This window comes from Scyliorhinus torazame, chromosome 12, assembly GCF_047496885.1.
Source record: "Scyliorhinus torazame isolate Kashiwa2021f chromosome 12, sScyTor2.1, whole genome shotgun sequence".
Classification (NCBI taxonomy): Eukaryota; Metazoa; Chordata; class Chondrichthyes; order Carcharhiniformes; family Scyliorhinidae; genus Scyliorhinus; species Scyliorhinus torazame.
Genome location: NC_092718.1, coordinates 156,774,924 through 156,796,048, shown reverse-complemented (window position 1 = coordinate 156,796,048; position 21,125 = coordinate 156,774,924). Strand labels below are relative to the sequence as shown.

The following is a 21,125-nucleotide window of genomic DNA, read 5'->3' as shown; positions in this document are numbered from 1 at the left end:
CAGTTCCCCTACCTTGTTTCGTATACTCCTGGCATTGAAGTAGACACACTTCAAACCACCTACCTGAACGCTGGCCCCCTCCTGCGACGTCAAATCTGTGCTCCTGACCTCTATACTCTCATTCTCCCTTACCCTAAAACTACAATCCAGGTTCCCATGCCCCTTCTGCATTAGTTTAAACCCCCCCAAAGAGCACTAACAAATCTCCCCCCCAGGATATTTGTGCCCCTCAGGTTCAGATGTAGACCATCCTGTCTGTAGAGGTCCCACCTTCCCCAGAAAGAGCCCCAGTTATCCAAAAATCTGAAACCCTCCCGCCTGCACCATCCCTGTAGCCACGTGTTTAAATGCTCTCTCTCCCTATTCCTCATCTCACTATCACGTGGCACGGGCAACAACCCAGAGATAACAATATTCTGCAGGATTCTCCATTGCGCTGGCAGCGCACCCATGCCCGCGGGTTTCCTGGTGGTGGGAGGTGGCTACAATGGGAAATCCCACTGGCAGGTGGCTGGAATGCAGAATCCTGTTGCTGGCGAGAGCACACTGCCCAGGAAAACGTGGCTGGCGGATGGAGAATCCCATCCATCACATTTAGTTCCCTCATCTAAATCATGAATATACATTGTGAGGGGTCCTCACACTGTTCCCTGCGGTACCTCACTAGTCACTGCCTGCCACTTGGAAAATGCCCCGTGTATCCTACTCTTTGTTTCCTGTCTGCCAACCTATTTTCTACCCATCTCAATACACTACCCCTAATCCCATGCACTTTAGTTTCACAGGCTAATCTCTTATGTGGAACCTTGTTGAAAACCTTCTAGAAGTCCAAATAAACCATATTTACTAGTTCCCTCTCAACTCTACTAGTTACATCCTCAAAAGAATTCCAGTAGATTTGTCAAGCATGATTCCCTTTTCATAAATCCATACGGACTGTCCGATCCTGCCACTGTTTTCCAAGTGCGTCCCACCACCGGAGTCAGGCTTACTGGTCTATGATTTCCTGTTTTCGCTCTACATCACTTTTTTAATTGAGGGGTTACATTAGATAACCTCCAATCTGTAGGAACTGTTCCAGAGTCTATAGAATCTTGGAAGATGACTAGCAAAGCATCCACCATTTCTCTGGCCACTTCCTTAAGTACTCTGGGATGTAGATTATCAGGCCCTGAGGATTTATCAGCTTTCAATCACATCAGTTTCCCATTTCTCTACTCATACTAATATCCTTCAGTTTCTCCTACTCACTAAACACTATGTTGCCCAATATTTCTGGAAGCTTATTTGTGTCCTCCTTTGTGAAGACAGAACCAAAGTATGTATTTAATTGGTCAGCCATTTCTTTGTCCCCATTATAAATTCCCCTATTTATGACTGTGAGGAACCTACATTTGTCTTCAACAATCTTTTTCTCTTCAACTACCAATAGAAACTTTTACAGCCAGTTTTTATGTTCCAGGACAGCTTACTCTTGTATTTATTGTCCGCTTCTTAATCAATCCTTTGGTCCTCCTTTGCTGAATTCTAAACTGCTCCCTAACCTCAAGTCTGTTGTTTTTCTTGGCCAATTGTATGCCTATTCCTTGGATCTAATGCTATCTCTAATTTCCCTCGTAAGCCATGGTTCGGCCACCTTTCTTGTTTTACCTTTGTGCCAGACAGGAATGAATAATTGTTGCAGTTCACCCATTTGCGCCTTGAATTTTGCCATTGCCTATCCACCATCATCCCTTTTAGTAAGAAATCTTACAACACCAGAACATCTGATGAAGGAGCTGCGCTCCGAAAGCTAGTGATTTGAAACAAACCTGTTGGACTTTAACCTGGTGTTGTAAGATTTCTTAATGTGCCCACCCTAGTCCAATGCCGGTATGTCCACATTATCCCTTTAAGTAACATTTCTCAATCTATCATAGCCAACTCACGCCTCATATCATCGTAGTTACCTTTATTAAGATTCAGGAACCAATTCTCAGAATCATCTACACCACTCTCCATCTTGGTGAAAACTTCTATCATGTTATGGTCACCACGAATATATTTGAAAATAGCCAGCAGAGCAATAAGGAGGATTCCAATACTTGTACTCGGAGAGGGGGATATTGATCCTTCTGAGTTGAGGACCATAATCCCTGTCCAAGATGCTTGTCTCTCTTGTCATGAACAGATAGCCTTAAACCACCCACTTTAAGATCAAGACTGCTGCTGACACCTTAGATCCTTGAACATTAAGCGATGTGTTTCCAGCTCAGAAGTGCTTTCAGAAACCCAAAGATACACCAAGAAGCCTCTTATCACCATCACATCTACCCTGTTGCCTGCAGACCATGACCAAAACCATGGGAGATCATTAGGATAACTAGAAGAGGTTGAGGCATCCTTGTGACAGGAGCTGGCCATCTACCCCAGTAACAGCATTGCGTTCAGGAAACTCAGACCGTTAAACAATAGGGGGTAGTACTGCGAACTCCGAATCTCCATCTTTCCTGTTATTAAACTCTCAGCACAACAGTCAATGTGTAGAAATAACAATTACAATTGGGGAGGAGTTGAGCTCTCAGAGAGGGACAAGTCTTCAGGGTGGAGGAGCTAATTATATATTCAGGATCAATTCCAGACCTCACCTTAGGGATTCTGTATCCCATAACCTCCGTATCTCTGTATGTTTGGTGAGGAATTGAAATTGGAGCAACATTCCCAAGCCGTTGAGTTTCATGGATAACAGCATTGGTGTATGGCATTTCCTCACGGTCTTCCAATGTTGGCTTTCTCTCCTTCCCAATTACTCTGTCAATCTCTTCATGGACTTTAGCTACAGAAACAAAAGAGGGACAAATTTTGAGTAGTCGCTGAAATAAATAAATTGTACTTATTATAGAATCCACACAGTGCAAATGGAGGTCATTCGGCCCATCGAGTCTGCACTGACCCCTCGAAGGACCACCCTACTTCGGCCTCATTCCTCATCCTATTCCTGAAACCCCACCCAAAGGGGCAATTTAGCATGGCCAATCCACCTAACCTGCACATCTTTGTGGGAAACGTTGTGTGATCCTGCACATCTTTGTGGGAGGAAACCAGAGCACCCGGAGGAAACCTACGCAGACATGGGGAGAGTGTGCAAACTCCACACAGACAGTTACCCCAGGTTGGAACCAAACCTGGGTCCCTGGCACTGTGAGGTAGCAGTGCTAACCACTGTGCCACCCTAAAATCAAAGTGGAGAATGTGGGCATTCTTGACATCTTTCGCAACCTGGAGATGTCTCAGAGCGAGCCTTAACCAATAAATACTTTTTGATGTGTAATCATTGTTGTCATGCAGGAAACCCAACAATCAGCTTGTGCACAGCAAGCTCCCACAACATCAATGAGATAAATATCAGATAATCTGGCTTATTGAATAGCAAATGGAGAATTCCAAACCTGCCTTACTGATCATCGGATCATTCCAATCAGTGCTGAATAAAGGAAATGAACAATTACTCCACTGCTTCCAAATGCACTTCATAATGTTATTTTCTTCCCTCCTGCAACTGTTACTGGTGCTCTCCTTCCCCAATCCTCCATCTCAGCTCACACTGGCAGGTCCCTCCTTACCTCTCCCACTGGCCCTAATGTCCCCCATACCCATGGGTTAGGAATGGGTTAAGAGACATTCCAATTAGAGGTCTCATTGATGTTAAGTACCCAATAATTGACACTGATAAGTAAAGGGGTTGCAGCTGGCACTTGTTTGGTGTGATGTGGTGATAGAGTTTTGTATAGAGTTTGTTCAAGGAAAAGAAAGGTGTTTGGGAAAGGAACAGAAATCTTGACTCTTTACTCAACAGCAACCAGAAGCTAACAGTGATAGAAGAGGATGGTTGCTGTGCAAATGTAAAGGGTTGAAAGATACAACTTTTCCTGAAAAAATAGTTCTACATCAACCAAGGAGTGAATGAGAAGAAAAAAAAGTATATGGCTGAACCTAGAATAAAGATGTCTGGATATGATTATCCACCATTATTTTCTGAAAGGGAATCGTACGACTAATGGAGAAGTACAGTTGTTATGTGGACTCAGGTCTTGGGAAAGAGGAAAAAAAGGTATGGCATTCGCTCATAACTCAGCACAACGTTATCACACAAGCTTGCCACCCCACATTGATTCTGTATTACACCTCCTGCTGCCTCAGGAAGGCAGACAGCATTATCAGAGATCCCTCTCACCCAGTCATTGCCTTCTTCCAGACCCTTCCATCAGGCAGAAGGTACAGAAGTCTGAAGACTCGCAGATTCAAACATAGGAACAGCTTCTTCCCCACAGCTACAAGACTCCTCAACGACTCCCCCTCGGACTGATCTGTTCCCTGTAAGAACACTATTCACGATGCCCTATGCTTCTCTTGCTCATGTGTTTGCTTTGTTTGCCCCCTTGTTCCGCACTGTTCCAATCACTGCTCTGTCGATGTACCATTTGTCAATGTTCTCTGTTGATTATTCTTGTGTCTACTATGTACGTTCCTCGGCCGCAGAAAAATACTTCTCTCTGTACTCCGGTACATGTGACAATAAATCAAATCAAATCAAATCATCAAAGTGCTTTCTGAACTGGAATTGGAACAGTCAGACTCAGAAGAAGGTCTGGAGACTATTGTGCTTTATGGATAAGATTTATCAAAAGGATGACTTATTAAGTGCGTATGAAGCCTGATCAGAATTTGATAAATTTCGGAAAACAGAGGATATCTCTATTGAGGAATATATAATGGAATTTAGTCGACAATGCAAACGGCTGCACAAACGCCGCCTGTAATTTCCAGTCTGTGTTGGCATTTAAATTACTGGACTGTGCTTGAGTGACCAATATGGATAGGTTAAAAGCAAATTACTGTGGATGCTGGAATCTTAAACAAAAGAGAATCCTGGGAAATCGCAGCAGGTCTGGCAGCATCTGTTAGGAGAGAAAAGAGCTAACGTTTTGAGTCCGATGACTTTTTGTCAAAACAAGGCTCTTGGTTTTGACAGAAGTTAAGTTTGCAGATAATGATACCCTATTCGATCAGATAATAGAGGCTTTAAAAAAGTTTCTGGGGAAACATTCAATTCCAATGGCTCTTATGACACAAATGGGTCAGTCTGCAATAAAGCAGACTATGGAAGATACACTACTGACAGGATGATGAGATCACATGGCTGGAAACAGGTTACGAGAGTATAGAAGGCAATCGGGACCCAAACATTATGAGAACAGAAACCCATTTAAAACCTATAACAGGAGAAGGAACGTGCAGAATGGTAATAGGAAAATCAACTCCAGAAATGCCCAGGGTATGATAAATCAATGTTTTTAGTGTGACTCTCAGTATCATTATGCTTTCAACTGTCCAGCACCTTATAATAAGTGTTTTAAGCTACACGTGACATGGAGAGTCAAAAGAGGGAAAAGATAATGACCAGAAAGAAGGCATTGTCCTATTAACAAACAGTTTTACTCTGGTAATGAGAGTGTAGGTTACAGAATCCTTCAATTGTGCGATATTGGACAGTGGGTGCACATCTACTGTGTGTGGAATTGACTGGTTACAACATTACCTGGACTCTTTGAATGCTGAAAATCGTAACAAGATTAAGGAATTTGAAAGTTCCACACGTTTCAGGTTCGGGGATGATAATACTCTGAAGTCACTGAAAAGAGTGGTGATCCCTTGCAACATTGTCGGAGTGAATCATTTTATTGGCACAGATGTTGTATCAAGTGAGATACATTTGTTTCTGAGCAGACCGTCGATGAAGAAAACACACATGAAAATGGATATGGAACAGGATAAGGCAACATTTTTTGGAAAGATGGTGGACTTACAATTTACACAGTTGGGACACTATTGTATTCCATTACTAACAAATAATATTTCAGGTGCAGTTGCTAAGGATGTGTCATTGGCAGCTGGAAATGGGACTTTAGCTGATAAAAAGCTTGTTGTATTAAAACTGCAAACGCAATTTGCACATCCTTCTGCTTGGCGGCTGAAAAATGTATTAAAGGATTAAAGGCTGCAAGAGTAAGGGAAGAAGACTATACTAAGCTGATAGAACAGCTTCGTTATTGCTGTGAGGTTTGTAGGAAGTACAGAAGGACACCATCATGACCGATAGTAATCCCACCTTTGGCCAGGAATTTTAATGACATTGTGGCCATGGACCTTAAGATCTGGGATAAAGCTAACGATATATTTATTTTGCATTGTGTAGATTTAGCGACCAAATTTAGTCAATCAACCATTGTGCGAAGTAAAGAAAAGAGAGTAATCCTGGATCAGATAATTGAAAAATTGATAGGGACAGGAATGGGCCCACCAGCAAAATTCCTTACAGACAATGGGGGAGAATTTGCTAATGATGAGTTTAGGGATATGTGTGAAAACGTGAACATCGCAGATATGAATACGGCTGCAGAAAGCCAATGAAATAATGGTGTGTGCAAAAGAAACCATGGTGTAATAGATGATATGCTCCGGAAACTTTTGGCAGATTGATCAAAGTACAAGTTAAACTCTGCCTTAGCATGGGCGGTACATGCGAAGAATTTGTTGCAGATGGTTGGGGATTATAGTCCCTATCAATTAGTGTTTGGTAAAAATCATAAATTCTGTCCATTTTGGATGACCAGCCTCTAGCTTGGGAAGGGACTACAATTAGCTCTGCCTTTGCTGAGCATTTAAATGGATTACATAGCAGTAGAAAAGCAGAAGTCTCTGAAAGAATTTGCAGAGCTTTAAGGCATAATGTACAGCTATCAAATACCGTTTTTCAGCAAGGAGGCTTGTATACAAGAAGGGAGACAATTTTTAATGAATGGAAAGGCCCAGGGACGATCATAGGCATAGATGGCAAAACGATTGTTTTGCAACATGGCAATCAGACTATTGGGGTACATTCATCAAGGATAATGGGTACAGATTACAAATTTTCAGATTTAGACAGAGCAGACGGAAATGATGAGGAACCTGGGTCATCTGGTACACATGTGTTACAGAACTATGAGGACCAGTTACTGATATAGACAGGGGGCTGGATTGTCCAATCCCCGAAACCACGTTCAGCGACAGGGCGGAGAATTCCCGATGACGCCGAAATCGGGGGCGGTGCCGCCTTTGTGATTCACCACTCCCTGAAAAGCGGCGTACTCCCAGAGTATGCTGCACGCCGTTTTTCAGCTGCACTCCACGGCCTCCAAAGGAGTAGATGCCCACATGCACATGAGATTTTGGTGGCCTCCAATAAATTAGATGAAAAAGTTATCAAAGATGCCGAACTGCACAGTTGGAGTGAATTTGGGGTATACACGGAAGTATCGGATTGGGGACAAAGAGCTCTATCCCACAGATGGATTTGCATGGAAAAGTTTCTTCTGGATGGAACTTATAAGGCAAAGTCCAGGCTTGTGGCAACTTAGAAGGTCACCTATGGCAGGAATGATTATTTTAAAGATCATCTTGGCTCTATTAGCCACAAAGGCATGGGAATGCAAATCTATAGATATAAAAGCTGCCTTTTTCCAGGGACATCCGCTTCAGTGAGACATTTTTCTGCATCCTAAAGAGGCAGCTAACACAGAAGGGGTAGGCTGGAAGTTGAACAAGTGTGTATATAGATTAAATGATGCTTCTAGAGTCTGGCATTTTCGGTAAGGTCAGTTTTGTTAAAGTTAGGCTGTCGCCAGTTGAAAGCAGATCCGGCAATGTTTTACTTGTACAATGAAGGAAATATTTCTGGCATCTTTATGATGCATGTTAATGATTTTTTTGTGGCGTGGGATTAGTGATTTCGAAGCTATTGTAATCTCTGAGTTGTGGAAAGAATTCAAGGTTGGAAGTCAGGCTTCCAGTGCATTTAAATATATTGGACAGACTGAGTTAGGTGCAACTTTACATCAGCAATCTGATTTGGAGAGCATCAGCCCAATACCAATTAGTCGTAGTCGGGTTTCACAAAAAGACACAATGGTTTCAAATATGGAAAAAGAGCTATTGCGAAGTTTAATTGAGCAACTGCATTGGTTAGGTAGACAGACTAGACCGGACATTAGTTTTGATGTCTTAGAGTTAAGAACAAAAATTAATGATCCTAAAGTGGAAGTCATAACGACAGCAAATCAAGTGTCGGCCAAACTAAAAAGGCAGGAGTGTGTTTTGAGGTTCCCAGTTTTAGGTGACCTTAGGCACTTGAAACTCAAAGTTTATAGTGATGTGTCCCATACAAATTTATGTGATGGGGTTTCAAGCGCAGGAGGTTTTATAATTTTCCCTCTGGGGAGCAATGGTAAATGTTGTCCCCTTTTGTGGGAAACAAAGAAAATAAGGAGAGTGGTCAAAAGCACGTTGGCCGCTGAGACGCTAAGCCTTGTAAAGGTGGTGGATATTGGCCTTTTATATATCCCAGATAGTGACAGACATTTTGGGATTAGGGGATCTGGGTAACATACCCATTGAGTCTCACATTGACAACAAATCCCTGTGGGAAAATGTGCACTCTACAAAAAGTGTGAATGAGAAAAGCTTAAGTATAGGCATCGCAAGTTTGAAGCAGATGTTGGACAGAGGGGCGAGAGCAAAAATTAAATGGGTCGACAGGAGCTATCAATTGTCTGATTGTTTTACGAAAAGAGAGACTAGTTCATTATTATTAATTAAGGGTGCCTGTTTCTGTGACTGTTTTTTTCTCATTCCAAAATAAAATGAAAAAAAGAGGGGGTAAGTTGCATGTGTTTTTGAATTTCCTGTAATTTTGTTTTTTCTGGGGAAACCAATATTTACCAAATTTTTTTTTTTCTCCAAGGAAGGGGAGACTGTTAGGAATGGGTTAACAGACATTCCAATTAGATATTTCATTGATGTTAACTATCCAATAATTGACACTGATAAGTAAAGGGGTTGTAGGTGGCACTTGTTTGGTGTGATGTGGTGATAGAGTTTTGTATAGAGTGTGTTCAAGGAAAAGAAAGGTGTTTTGGAAAGGAACACAACTCTTGACTCTTTACTCAACAGCGGCCAGAAGCTAAGAACCCCTGTCAGGTATTTGAGTCTAATTTATATTTACACTGTAGATTTGGATGAATCATCATGTAGAGCAGGGCCCAGCGTAGGGTGGTGGAGGAGGACTCTGTGCCAGCGGCGAAGAGGTTCAAAATTGTCCCGACTATTTTGGATTCCACGAAACTTGTCTGAGGGACGTGCTTCATCTAAATTAAAAAGGACATCAGTGATAGATTATGCAATATAGAATGAGACCACAGTGAACGAGGCCATTATATGTTGGCAGCACTTTGGTAGCCCACTCAAACTAGTCACATTTCTGTTCAGAGCTCTGAAAATAATTTCCTATTGGCTATTGATCCAATTCCCCTTTGAAAGTAACCACCTGGCAGAATGTAATGGTCTCCTAACGGAGGTTTTCTGGTGGTGGGTAGTGGGATGGGGCCATTAAATAACCCAGTGGCCTTACCAACACCCTCCCGACCTGTCCACAATTTTGGAGCTGTGGGGTGCTGTGGTGACTGAGGTCTTGGGAGGCCTGCCCACACTCATCCCATTTGAGGCTCTTAAGTGGTTAATTATTGGCTGAGGATCAGCCGGCATTGGCGAGGGAGTGTTCCCCACCGACTCTTTGGGTTTTATGTTTATTCTTCATGGGGAGTGGGCATCGCTGTTTGGGCCAGAAGAGCAGGATACCCTGTGACCCGTTAGATTCTGCTCATTGAATCTGAGTCGCGCAATGCACAAGATGAGGAGAATGTTTATTTCTCCACACCAGAGGCCTGTGGAAGCTTAGTCATTGAGCATGTGTAAAGCAGAGATGGACAGATTTCTAAATGCCAATGACATAAAGAGATATGGGGATAGTTTTGGAAAATGGCATCAACGTGAATGTTTAGCCTTATAGAATAGCGGAGCAGGTTCAATGCTCTTGTGTTATGTTATGTTATGTCTCTTGCTCTTATGTTCTGATGTGAATTCTAGATCATAAAGAAGCTCTGCCTAAAAAATATTCCCCTCATCCCTGCCCTGGACTTTTTTGAGGCTATGCCTGGCGCATGTGTCTAGTCTTACGACCAAATCGTTGGCGCCGCCGCGCACTGATGCGTCGCTCGGTGGGGATGTTTGTGGATGACTGCACACTGTTCAACACCATTCCAGGCTCCTTCGATAATGAAGCAGTTCATGTCCAAATGCAGCAAGACCTAGACAATATCCAGGTTTGGGCTGACAAGTGGCAAGTTATATTCGTGCCACACAAGTGTTAGGCAATGATCATCTCCTACAAGAGAGGATCTAGCCATCACCCCTTGTCATTCAATGGCATTACAATTGCTGAATCCCCCACAATCAACATCCTGGAGGTTACCATTGATCTGAAACTGAACTGGACTAACCACATTAATACTGTGGCTACCAGAGCAGGTCAAAGACTAGGAATCTTACGGTAAGTCACTCACCTCCTGACCTCCCGAGCCTGTCCACCAACTACAAGGCACAAGTCAGGAGTGTAATGGAATACTCTCCATTTGCCTGGATGAGTGCAGCTCCAACTAAACTCAAGAAGCACAACACCATTCAGAACAAAGCAGCCCGCTTGATTGCTCCCCCTTCCACAAGCATTAAAACCCTCCACCACTGACGAACAGTGGCATCCATGTGTACCATCCACAAGATGCACTGCTGTAACTCACCAAGGTTCCTTAGACAACACCTTCTAAACCCACGACCACTAGCATCCAGAAGGACAAGTGCAGCAGATACCTGGGAACCCCGTCACCTGGAGGTTCCCCTGCAAGTCACTCACCACCCTGACTTGGAAATATATCACCGCTCCTTCACTGTTGCTGGGGCAATGTCCTGGAACTCCCTCCCTAACAGCACACTGGGAGAACCTACATCTCAAGGATTGCAGCAGTTCAAGAAGGTAACTCACCACCGTCTTCTGAAGGGAAACTAGGGATGGACAACAAGAGCTGGTCTAACCAGCGATGCCCACATCCCGTAAATGAACTGAAAGAAAATTAAGAGCTTCCACCTCTCAAAGGAGATTTCAGGCCAATCTACATCTAACAACCTGCTCTGAAAACTCTGCTCACATATTAACGGCTGTGGCAAATTCCACTGGAGCAGCTGAGATGATTCACAACATTCTAAAACAATCCACGCATTCTAAGTGAAACAACCCACAAACTTATTTCAAAAAGAGTCAAGTTGCCCTTCCTCCTAATGTTAATTCATCTTAAAATTCTAGGATCTAGATCTGCATCTTCAATAAAATCTCATTATTTCTTCTTTGGTTCATACCCGATATGTGTGCCAAGTTTGGTGACATCCATCCATTAGTTTTTGAGATTATGGGCGGGAATCTCCGATATCGGCGCGATGTCCGCCAACCGGCGCCAAAAACGGCGCGAATCAGTCCGGCATTGCACCACCCCAAAGGTGCGGACGTCTCCGCATCTTGAGCAGCCGAGCCCTCACCTTGAGGGGCTAGGCCCGAGCTGGACTGATTCCGCCCCGACAGCTGGCGGGAAAGGCCTTTGGTGTCCCGCGAGCTGGCGCGAAACTGACTTTGCTGGGCGGCGCATGCGCGTGAGCGTCAGCGGCCGCTCACGGCATCCCCGCGCATGCACAGTGGAGTTCCCCCACGGCACAGGCCCGCCCGCGGATCGGTGGGCCCCGATCGCGGGCCAGGCCACCGTGGGGGCACCCCCCGGGGCCAGATCGCCCCACAGCACCCCCGAATCTCCGGTGGCGGAGGATTCGCGGCACGGCGGGGGCGGGATTCACGCCGGCCCCCGCCGATTCTCTGACCCGGTGGGGAGTCGGAGAATCGCGCCCTATATTGTTCACAGACTCGCAGGGTGAAAACATTCCCTCTGCTGCATGAAGAATAAAATAGAAGCTTATTATTTAAATGGAAGAGATTGCAGAGCTCTGAGGTGCAGAGGGATCTGGGTGCCTGAGTGCATGAATCCCAAAAGGCTAGTATAAAAGGAAAGCTAATAGAATGTTTTAATTTATTGTGAGGGGAATTGATTACAAAGGTAGGGAGGTTTAGCTTCAGTTATAGAGGGCATTGGTGGTACCACATCGAGAGTACTGTGTACAGTTTGGTCTCCTTATTTAAGCATCAAAGTAAATGTATGAGAAACCGTTCAAAGAAGGTTTACTACACTAATACCAGGAATGGGCAGGTTGTCTTATGAGGAAAAGTTGGAGAGGTTGAGTTAGAGGCGACTTGATAACAAACTTGATGGGTATTGATGAAGTGGATGTGGCGAGGATGTTTCCTCATGTTGGAGAATCTAGAACAAGGCATCACTGTTTAAAAATAAGGGGTCACGCATTTAAGACAAAGATGAGAAGAAATGGACTTCCGGTGGTAGCCATGGAGTGAGGAGTCGCATAGAGGGTGGCTTCTGCCTGGAGGCATTGGTTTTGGTCCCTTTTACCCAAATTTCGTTGGTTTTTGGTGGAAACGTTGTACGGAGAGTGTAACGGGAATCCGTTCTCCCCTAGATGGGCATGACTATGGAGCATCAAACTCAACAGAAGACAGTGAGAGCCCTGACTAAAGGGTTGGGGAGATTCATGGCGCAGCATCAATTGGAAAAATGGTGGAGGAGGAAAGGTCGTTGTCGACAGGAAAGCTGCCAATGGAGCAGCTGATGAGCTTCATTAAGGAGTAATTTCAGCAGCAGTATAAAGAAATGTAGTGTGGCTGGTCGAAGGTGATTATGGGGACATGGCACATCTCCGCGGGACTTTGGAGTGGGTGGCGAAGCGCCATGTAGTGCAGAGAGCAACAATCCAAGAGGTGGAGAAGGTGATGTCCAACCAGAGCGACCAGATTGTGTCTCTGGAAGTGGAGATGTCAATCCTGGGGCACATGTGCAAAATGCTGCAAGCAAAGGTGGAGGCCAGGAAAACAGGACCCAATGGCAACATCTTCGGATTGTGGGCCTACCGAAGAGAGTGGAGGGAACGGGTGTAACTGACTACATCATGAACATGCTGGCGAGGTTGGTGGACGGGAAGATGCTGGAAAAATCCCCGGATGTGGATCGGGCCCATAGGTCCCTGAGGTCACTGAGGCAGAAGCCAAGAGCGGGAGGAGCCGCAGCGGGTGGTGATTGTGCAAATGCAGATGTTTCAGGACAAGGAAAAGATCCTGAGGTGGGCCAGAGCGCAGCGGGATTGCGATTGGAAGGAAACCAAATCCAGATTTATCAGGACATTGGTGCTGAGCTGGACAAGAGACGAGCTGGCCAAGAGATAGGTGGGGTTCAACAAGGCCAAGGCAGTGTTGTACCGCCGCCAGCTTTGGTTTGGGGTGTGGTACCCAGACAAAACTTGGGTCACTTTTGAGGGCTGGGAATATTATTTTGGGACGCCGGTGGAGCCTCACAGCTTCAGGGTCCCAGGTTCAATTTCAACCTCGGATGACTGTCCATGTGGAGTTTTCACTTTCTCTCCGTGCCTGCGTGGGTTTCCTCCGGGTGCTCTGGTTTCCTCCCACAGTCCAAAGATGTGCAGTTAGGTGGATTGGCCCTTAGTGCCCAAAAGATTGGGTGGTGTTGCTGGGTTGCGGGGATGGGGTGCAGGCATGGGCTTAAGTGGGGTGTCTTTCCAGGGGCCGGTGCGGGCTCGATGGGCCAAACGGCATCCTTCTGCACTGTAGTTTCTATGATTCTATTCTGGGGAGGGCTGAAAGAGGAACGTGGGTGGAAGTTCTGTCTCTGTGAAATGTTGTCACATGTTTTGGTTTGCCGATTGGGAAAGGTTGTTGTTGGGGGTGGTTGGACCCCCCTTTTTTGTAATTTTGTATTGAAGTCAAACTGCTGCTTTTTTCATTGTGGGGGATCTTTGGTGCTAGGGTATAATGTTTAATTGTATTGCACTTTGTTTGTTACACTCTGTACAGCTCATGAGGGGTTTTTGGGTGTCGGGGTGGGGTGGCAGGGTGGTTTGAGAATGTTCTGTATGGGGGCCATTTCGGGGTGATGTTTCTTGCATTGAGTTGGGTGCGGTGTACTGGGGGAGGGGCCAAGGAGGAAGGCTGGAGAGACGCAACGGGGGGTATAGGAGTGAGCGGGGATGGGTAGATGGCGAAGGTTGGGTCTTTGGGTTAGGGTCTTCAGGTGGGAGTCGCCACACTAGCAGGAAATGCTAAAGAATGGAAGTGAAGTGGGGGGGGCTGCTGTGGTTAACCTGGGTGGGAGAGGGGGGTTGGGGGGAGGCGAGGAGGCGATGTGGCCGAGATGTAGGATGAGGTTTGGCATGGATGGGGGGGCTATCTTGGGTGGGTCCGATTCAGAGAGGGGTTGGGGGTGGGTGACGAAGCCCAAGGATGATGGCGGACTCCAGAGGGGAGGGGAGGCGGAAGCCTGCGGTGAGAGTCATGATATGGAATCTCCATGGGCTAAGTTGGCCGCTTAAGTGGTGATGTGTGTTTGCGCACTTAAAAAATTTGAGAGCACATTCTGCATCTCCGGGTGAAAGGTCAGATGAGGCTGAGGAAGGGTGGGTGGAGCAAGTGTTCCACTCAGGGTTCGACTCGAAGTTCAGGGGGGTCGCCATACTGCTAAACAGGAAAATGGGGTATCAGGGGCTAGGGAGGTCCGGCATCTGGCGGGGGAGATTTGTGATAGTGACTGGGGTGCTAGTGGGGATTCCAGTGGTATTGGTGAGTATATAAGCACCTAATTGGGATCACACTGAATTCATGAAGAGGCTGTTAGGAATGATTCTGGACTCGGACTCTCACCAGTTGATTATGGGGGGGGGGGGGGGCGCGTATTTTAATTGTGTACTGAAGCCAAGGGTGGAATAAAACAGGGATGTCCGTTGTCCCCACTGCTGTTCACAATGGAGATTGAGCCCTTGTCAATGGCATTTCGGGCCTTGGCTGATGGCAGGAGGTTGAGAGGAAGGGCAGGGAGCAACAATTAAAAGCAAATTACTGCGGATGCTGGAATGTGAAACCAAAGAGAAAGTGCTGGAAAATCTCAGCAGGTCTGGCAGCATCTGTAGGGAGAGAAAAGAGCTAACATTTCAAGGCCAGATGACCCTTTGTCAAAGCTGATCAGGTGTTGCTGTACGTTGATAATCTATTGCTGTTCGTGATGGACTAGCTCGAAAGAACGGGCAGAATCATGGCGAAATTTGGGGCCTTCTCGGGCTATAAATTGAATGTTAGGAAAAGTGAGGTCTTATCTCTAAATGCTTTGGGGTGGAGCGGGTGGGGAGGAATCTCGGGGCTCTGCTGCTTAACTTGGCAAATGGGAGGTACAGGTATTTGGGGATCCAGGTATCGCATGAATGGGCCACAATTAAGCATTCTTAAACTAATTAAATATATTACTTAATTATAATTTAGAGGGGTATCTCAGCCAGAGAGTACTGTACTTAGCTTTCATATTTATAGTAGAAATCTAGTGCTAGGAAACATATAGTTAACAGCAACTTAATTTTAAGTTTTAATTTACTAATTCATTGACGCAATGTCAATTAGAGGGGTGCAGTGCTCTGACTGTGAGATGTGGCAGGTCCGGGAGGCTTCCAGCGTCCCGGATGGATTCATCTGCAGAAAGTGCACCCAACTGGAGTTCTTCACTAACAGCGTGGTTCGGTTGGAGCAGCAGTTGGATGCACTTCGGAACATTCAGGTGGCGGAAAGCGTCATAGATAGCAGTTATATAAATGTGGTCACACCCAAGGTGCAGGCAGAGAAATGGGTGACCACCAGAAGGGGCAGGTAGTGAGTGCAGGAATCACCTGTGGTTGTCCCCCTCTCGAACAGGTGTTCCCCTTTGGATACTGTCAGGGGGGATAGCCTATCAGGGGAAAACAGCAGCAGCCAGAGCAGTGGCACCACGGCTGGCTCTGATGTTCAGCAGGGAGGGTCAAAGCGCAGAAGAGCAATAGTCATAGGGGACTCTATAGTCAGGGGCACAGATAGGCGCTTCTGTGGACGTGAAAGAGACTCCAGGATGGTATGTTGCCTCCCTGGTGCCAGGGTCTAGGATGTCTCCGAACAGGTAGCGGGCATCCTGAAGGGGGAGGGCAAACAGACAGAGGTCATTGTACATATTGGTACTAATGACATAGGCAGGAAGGGTCATGAGGTCCTGCAGCAGGAGTTCAGGGAGCTAGGCAGAAAGTTAAAAGACAGGACCTCTAGGGTTGTAATCTTGGGATTACTCCCTGTGCCACGTGCCAGTGAGGCTAGAAATAGGAAGATAGAGCCGCTAAACACGTGGCTAAACAGCTGGTGTAGGAGGGAGGGTTTCCATTATCTGGACCACTGGGAGCTCTTCTGGGGCAGGTGTGACCTGTATAAGAAGGACGGGTTGCATCTAAACTGGAGATGCGTAAATATCCTGGCCGCGAGGTTTGCTAGTGTCACACGGGAGGGTTTAAACTAGTATGGCAGGGGGGTGGGTACCGGAGCAATAGGTCATAAGGTGAAAGCATTGAGGGAGAACTAGGGAATAGGGCCAGTATGGCTTTGAGGAAGAGCAGACAGGGAGATGTTGAAGAAAACAGCGGGACTAGTGGCTGAAGTGTATATGTTTTAATGCAAGAAGTATAACAGGTAAGGCAGATGAACTTAGAGCTTGGATTAGTACGTGGAACTATGATGTTGTTGCCATTACAGAGACCTGGTTGAGGGAAGGACAGGATTGGCAGCTAAACATTCCATGATTTAGATGTTTCAGGCGGGATAGAGGGGGATGTAAAAGGGGTGGCGGAGTTGCGCTACAGGTTCGGGAGAATATCACAGCTGTACGACGGGAGGACACCTCAGAGGGCAGTGAGGCTATATGGGTAGAGATCAGGAATAAGAAGGGTGCAGTCACAATGTTGGGGGTTTACTACAGGCCAACCAACAGCCAGCAGGAGATAGAGGAACCGATAGGTGGACAGATTTTGGAAACGAGTAAAAACAACAGGGTTGTTGTGATGGGAGAGTTCAACTTCCCCAATATTGACTGGGACTCGCTCAGTGCTAGGGGCTTAGACGGAGCAGAGTTAGTAAGGAGCATCCAGGAGGGCTTCTTAAAACAATATATAGATAGTTCAACTAGGGAAGGGGCTATACTGGACCTGGTATTGGGGATTGAGCCCGGCGAGGTGGTAGAAGTTTCAGTCGGGGAGCATTTTGAAAACAGTGACCACAATTCAGTAAGTTTTAAAGTGCTGGTGGACAAGGATAAGAGTGATCCTAGGGTGAATGTGCTAAATTGGAGGAAGGCTAATTATAACAATATTAGGCGGGAACTGAAGAACCTAGATTGGGGGTGGATGTTTGAGGGCAAATCAACATCTGACATGTGGGAGGCTTTCAAATTTAAGTTAACGAAATTCAGGACCGGCATGTTCCTGCGCGGAAGAAGGAAAAATACGGCAAATTTCGGGAACCTTGGATAACGAGAGATATTGTTGGCCTCGTGAAAAAGAAAAAGGAGACATTTGTCAGGGCTAGAAGGCTGGGAACAGACGAAGCCTGTGGGGAACATCAGGAACGTAGGAAGGAACTTAAGCAAGGAGTCAGGAGGGCTAGAAGGGGTAATGTAAAGCCATTGGCAAATAGGGTTAAGGAAAATCCCAAGTCTTTTTACACGTACATAAAAAGCAAGAGGGTAGCCAGGGAAAGGGTTGGCCCACTGAAGGATAGGCAAGGGAATCTATGTGTGGAGCCAGAGGAAATGGGCGAGGTACCAAATTAATACTTTGCATCAGTATTCACAAAAGAGAAGGAATTGGTGGATGTTGAGTCTGGAGAAGGGTGTGTAGATAGCCTGGGTCACATTGAGATCCAAAAAGACGAGGTGTTGGGCGTCTTGAAAAATATTAAGGTAGATAAGTCCCCAGGGCCTGATGGGATCTACCCCAGAATACTGAAGGAGGCAAGAGAGGAAATTGCTGAGGCCTTGACGGAAATCTTTGGATCCTCACTTTCTTCAGGTGATGTCCCGGAGGACTGGCGAATAGCTAATGTTGTTCCTTTGTTTAAGAAGGGTAGCAAGGATAATCCAGGGAACTACAGGCCGGTGAGCCTTACGTCAGTGGTAGGGAAATTACTGAAGAGAAATCTTCGAGACAGGATCTACTCCTATTTGGAAGCAAATGGACGTATTAGCGAGAGGCAGAATGTTTTTGTGAAGTGGAGGTCGTGTCTCACTAACTTGATAGAGTTTTTCGAAGAGGTCACAAAGATGATTGATGCAGGTCGGGCAGTGGATGTTGTCTATCTGGACTTCAGTAAGGCCTTTGACAAAGTCCCTCGTGGTAGACTGGTACAAAAGGTGAAGTCACACGGGATCAGGGGTGAGCTGGCAAGATGGATACAGAACTGGCTAGGTCATATAAGGCAGAGAATAGCAATGGAAGGGTGCTTTTCTAATTGGAGAGCTGTGACCAGTAGTGTTCCTCAGGGATCAGTGCTGGGACCTTTGCTGTTTTTAGTATATATAAATGATTTGGAGGAAAATGTAACTGGTCTGATTCGTAAGTTTGCAGACGACACAAAGGTTGGTGGAATTGCGGATAGCGATGAGGACTTCAGAGGATACAGCAGGATTTATATCGTTTGGAGACTTGGGCAGAGAGATGGTAGATGGAGTTTAATCCGGACAAATGTGAGGTAATGCATTTTGGAAGGTCTTATGCCGGTCGGGAATATACAGTGAATGGCAGAACCCTCAAGAGTATTGAAAGTCAGAGAGATCTAGGTGTACAGGTCCACAGATCACTGAAAGGGGCAACACAGGTGGAGAAGATAGTCAAGAAGGCATACGGCATGCTTGCCTTCATTGGCTGGGACATTGAGTATAAGAATTGGCAAGTCATGTTGCAGCTGTATAGAACCATAGTTGGGCCACACTTGGAGTGTAGTGTTCACTTCTGGTCGCCACACTACCAGAAGGATGTGGAGGCTTCAGAGAGGGTACAGAAGAGATTTACCAGCATGTTGCCTGGTATGGAGGGAATTAGCTATGAGGAGCGGTTGAATGAACTCGATTTGTTCTCACTGGAACGACGGAGTTTGAGGGGCGACCTGATAGAGGTCTACAAAATTATGAGGGGCATAGACAGAGTGGATAGTCAGAGGCTTTTTCCCTGGGTAGAGGGGTCAATTACAAGGGGGCATAGATTTAAGGTGCGAGGGGCAAGGTTTAGAGGAGATGTACGAGGCAAGTTTTTTACACAGAGGGTAGTGGGTGCCTGGAACTCGCTGCCGTAAGAAGTGGTGGAAGCAGGGACGATAGTGACATTTAAGGAGCATCTTGACAAATACATGAGTAGGATGGGAATAGAGGGAAACGGACCCAGGAAGTGTAGAAGATTTTAGTTTGGACGGGCGGCATGGTCGTTACAGGCTTGGAGGGCCGAAGGGCCTATTCCTGTGCGGTACGTTTCTTTGTTCTTTGTTCTAATGCAAAGTTGGAACCTGACGGGGTTGGTGAAGGAGGTTAAGGAGGACCTTAAACAATGGGGTACTCTGCAAGTGGCATTGGAGGGAACATGGCGTCACGGTGGGGCAGTGGTTGGTACTGTTGCCTCACGGTGCCGAGGACCCGGATTTGATCCTGGCCCCAGGTCACTGTCCGTGTCTGCGTGGGTCTCACCCCCAAAACCCAAAGATGAGTGGGATAGGTTGTCATGTGAGAGTGCCTTTCAGAAATGGATGTTTAAGCAATGTACCTTTAAGAAATGCAGTGATATCAGAGTGTGGGTGGAGTTGGGCTTTAGCTCAGCCATTTTGCAGGTTTTTAGTTTCAGTTTTGAGGAAAATAGCTTGGGTGTGCCTGTGTTTGCAGTGAGCTGGATCTGCTGTGACCTCTGCTATGAAAGGCTATCTCTGGATCATTTGGGTGATTTAAACTCATAATATTAATGCCTTTAACCTGATGTGTTTATGTTTAAAGGTGTCAAGTCTCTTGGATGTTGAAAGGAATAACTGAAGGATTATTTAGTGTTGTATTATTTTCGGGCTTATCTTTGAAGTAAGGGATGTTAAGTGATCCAATGTTTATTTAAAAGGTTAAGTTTAGCTCATGGAATAAACATTGTTTTGTGTTTAAAAACCCACGTGTCCATAATTGTAATACCACTCATGGAGAACAAGCCGTGTGCTTCAAATGCAACAATACATTAAAGGGGGTTGAACTCCATGATACATTTTGGGGTTCTGAAAACGCCTCTCCCATAACAAGGTGGACTTGCCAAGCTAAATTGCTCCTTAATTGGAAAAAAAAAGACATTGGAGGGGAGAGTTCAAGTGATAAATTTGTACATACTGCCAAGATTCCTGTTTGTTTTTCAGTCCCTCCATATTTTCATCCCCAGGGCTTCTTTCCGGAAGGTAGATGCATTAATCTCAGGATTTGTGTGGGTCGGGAGTGGGCTGAGGGTTAGGACTGTGTTGCAACTGGCGCTCCCGAATTTACTGCATTACTATTGGGCTGTGTACTGTGCATTTTGGATCAGGTTAAAGTAGGAGTAATGTGAGGGGTGGAGCCTGAAGGTCTTTGCGTCGGCCCCACTGCCGTTCACCCTGAGGACGTACATAAGCGGTTCTGTCGCTGTCCTTAAAAATTAGGAACCATTTGAGGAGGCACATTAAACTGGGTCACATGTCAGTGATGAAGCCACTTTAAGGGAGGAGTGGACGGAATATATAGGAGATGGCAGGAGGAAGGGCTCGTGCGGGTCCAGGACATGTTCCCGGAGGGCAAGTTTGCTGGGTTGGAGGGACTGCGGGAAATGTTCGAGCGACCACGGAGGAATGAGTTCAGATACTAGCAGGTGTGGGATTTTGCACTCAAGGAGCAGCCCCTCATTCCCCCAGTTACCGGAATAGACATTTTGGAGAAAATGATGCTCCTGGATGAAGGGGGATGGTAAGATTGGGGACATATATTGGTGGTTGGGGGAGAAGGGCACAACCTTAGTGAAATGGATCAAGCGGAAGTGAGAGGAGGATTGGGGGAGCGAGATTGGATGGGGACTTGAGTGCAAAGTAATGTGCCGACTGAACTCAACTCCCTCCTGTGCAAGGATGAGTCTTATACAGTTTAAGGTGGTGGATAAGA

The 21,125-nt window shown here is 46.0% G+C and overlaps 1 protein-coding gene across 1 annotated transcript in view; it reads right to left on the bottom strand.

Moving 5' to 3' along the window:
* Positions 1-21,125, bottom strand: part of LOC140386680 (cytochrome P450 2D3-like) — a 167,500-nt gene that overhangs the window by 54,197 nt on the left and 92,178 nt on the right. Inside the window, exons 6-7 of the mRNA XM_072469230.1 lie at positions 9,083-9,224; positions 2,628-2,815 (exon numbers count right to left, since the gene is read on the bottom strand). Of these exons, the coding sequence (XP_072325331.1) occupies positions 2,628-2,815; positions 9,083-9,224 (330 nt within the window). The remainder of the gene's footprint in view (positions 1-2,627; positions 2,816-9,082; positions 9,225-21,125) is intronic.